We start from the raw sequence: 888 nt of genomic DNA on the forward strand, positions 1-888 counted from the left end.
AACAGCAGACAAAACCTCCCTGTCACCACGATGGAGTGAGACAAAAGCGCAAGACCAGTGTCACTGTGCAAAACGCCACGCAGACGTGCCAGGTCACGTAAACGCCAGCCGCCCCCTCCGCCAGGCCCAGGGCACAGCCCCCTGCACCTCGCGCCCCCGGGGTGCGCCCGTCTGACTGCAGGCGCCCCGAACTCCCTGCGACGCCGGCCCCACGGTCGTCACCGTCGCTGGGTCCTCGGGGTCCGACCTCGGGTTCGGGTTTGAGACTCGTCGGGGAAGCGGGGCGCGGGCGGGCCACCGCCTTCTCTCCCCGCAGCCCGGCCGCAGCCTCCCGCCTCACCTCGTCCAGGTCCACGTAGGGCCCGGCGCCCTCGGGGAACATCTCGTCCACCGCCGGCTTCATTTCCTCGCTGCGCGTCCGGAGTCCCCGGCGCACTTCCGGCCCGCTGGCCGCCTCTTCCGGTGCGTGCCCCGCCGGGGCAGGTCTACACGCCGGAGGACCGCCGACTCTATGCTCTCTCTCTCTCTCTCTCTCTCTCTCTCTCTCTCTCTCTCTCTCTCCCCCCCCCCCTTCTCTGCCTGGCCGGTCTAGATGCAGGAGGACCGCCGACTCTATGGTCCTTCTGGCCAGTTGGGCTGGACCCACAGGACTGACTGGCCCTGGTCCCAGCTAAGGTGGACGAGTTTCCCGCCTGCCTGTCGAGGCGCAAAGGGAGCTGCTCAGTGACTTCTTGGCGGCCCCGGGCCACAGACAGCGTATCCCAAAAGGCCTGACACAAAGAGGTGCTGAAGAAACAGCCCACAGAACGGGAGAGAATATTTGCAAGTCGTGTATCTGAGAGGGGTTAACGCCCAGAACACACAGGGAGCTAAAGTTCGACAACAACC

The 888-nt window shown here is 65.9% G+C and overlaps 1 protein-coding gene across 1 annotated transcript; it reads right to left on the bottom strand.

Annotated features, from left to right (window-relative positions):
• Nucleotides 1-6: 6 nt before the first annotated feature.
• Nucleotides 7-504, bottom strand: COPS9 (COP9 signalosome subunit 9). Its single transcript, XM_023523001.1, has one exon. The coding sequence runs from the start codon at nucleotides 401-403 to the stop codon at nucleotides 23-25; it is 381 nt and encodes a 126-aa protein (XP_023378769.1). The 5' UTR covers nucleotides 404-504; the 3' UTR covers nucleotides 7-22.
• Between the last annotated feature and the right edge of the window lie 384 nt (nucleotides 505-888).

The sequence above is a fragment of the Pteropus vampyrus genome, unplaced genomic scaffold (assembly GCF_000151845.1).
Source record: "Pteropus vampyrus isolate Shadow unplaced genomic scaffold, Pvam_2.0 Scaffold369, whole genome shotgun sequence".
In the NCBI taxonomy this organism is placed as follows: domain Eukaryota; kingdom Metazoa; phylum Chordata; class Mammalia; order Chiroptera; family Pteropodidae; genus Pteropus; species Pteropus vampyrus.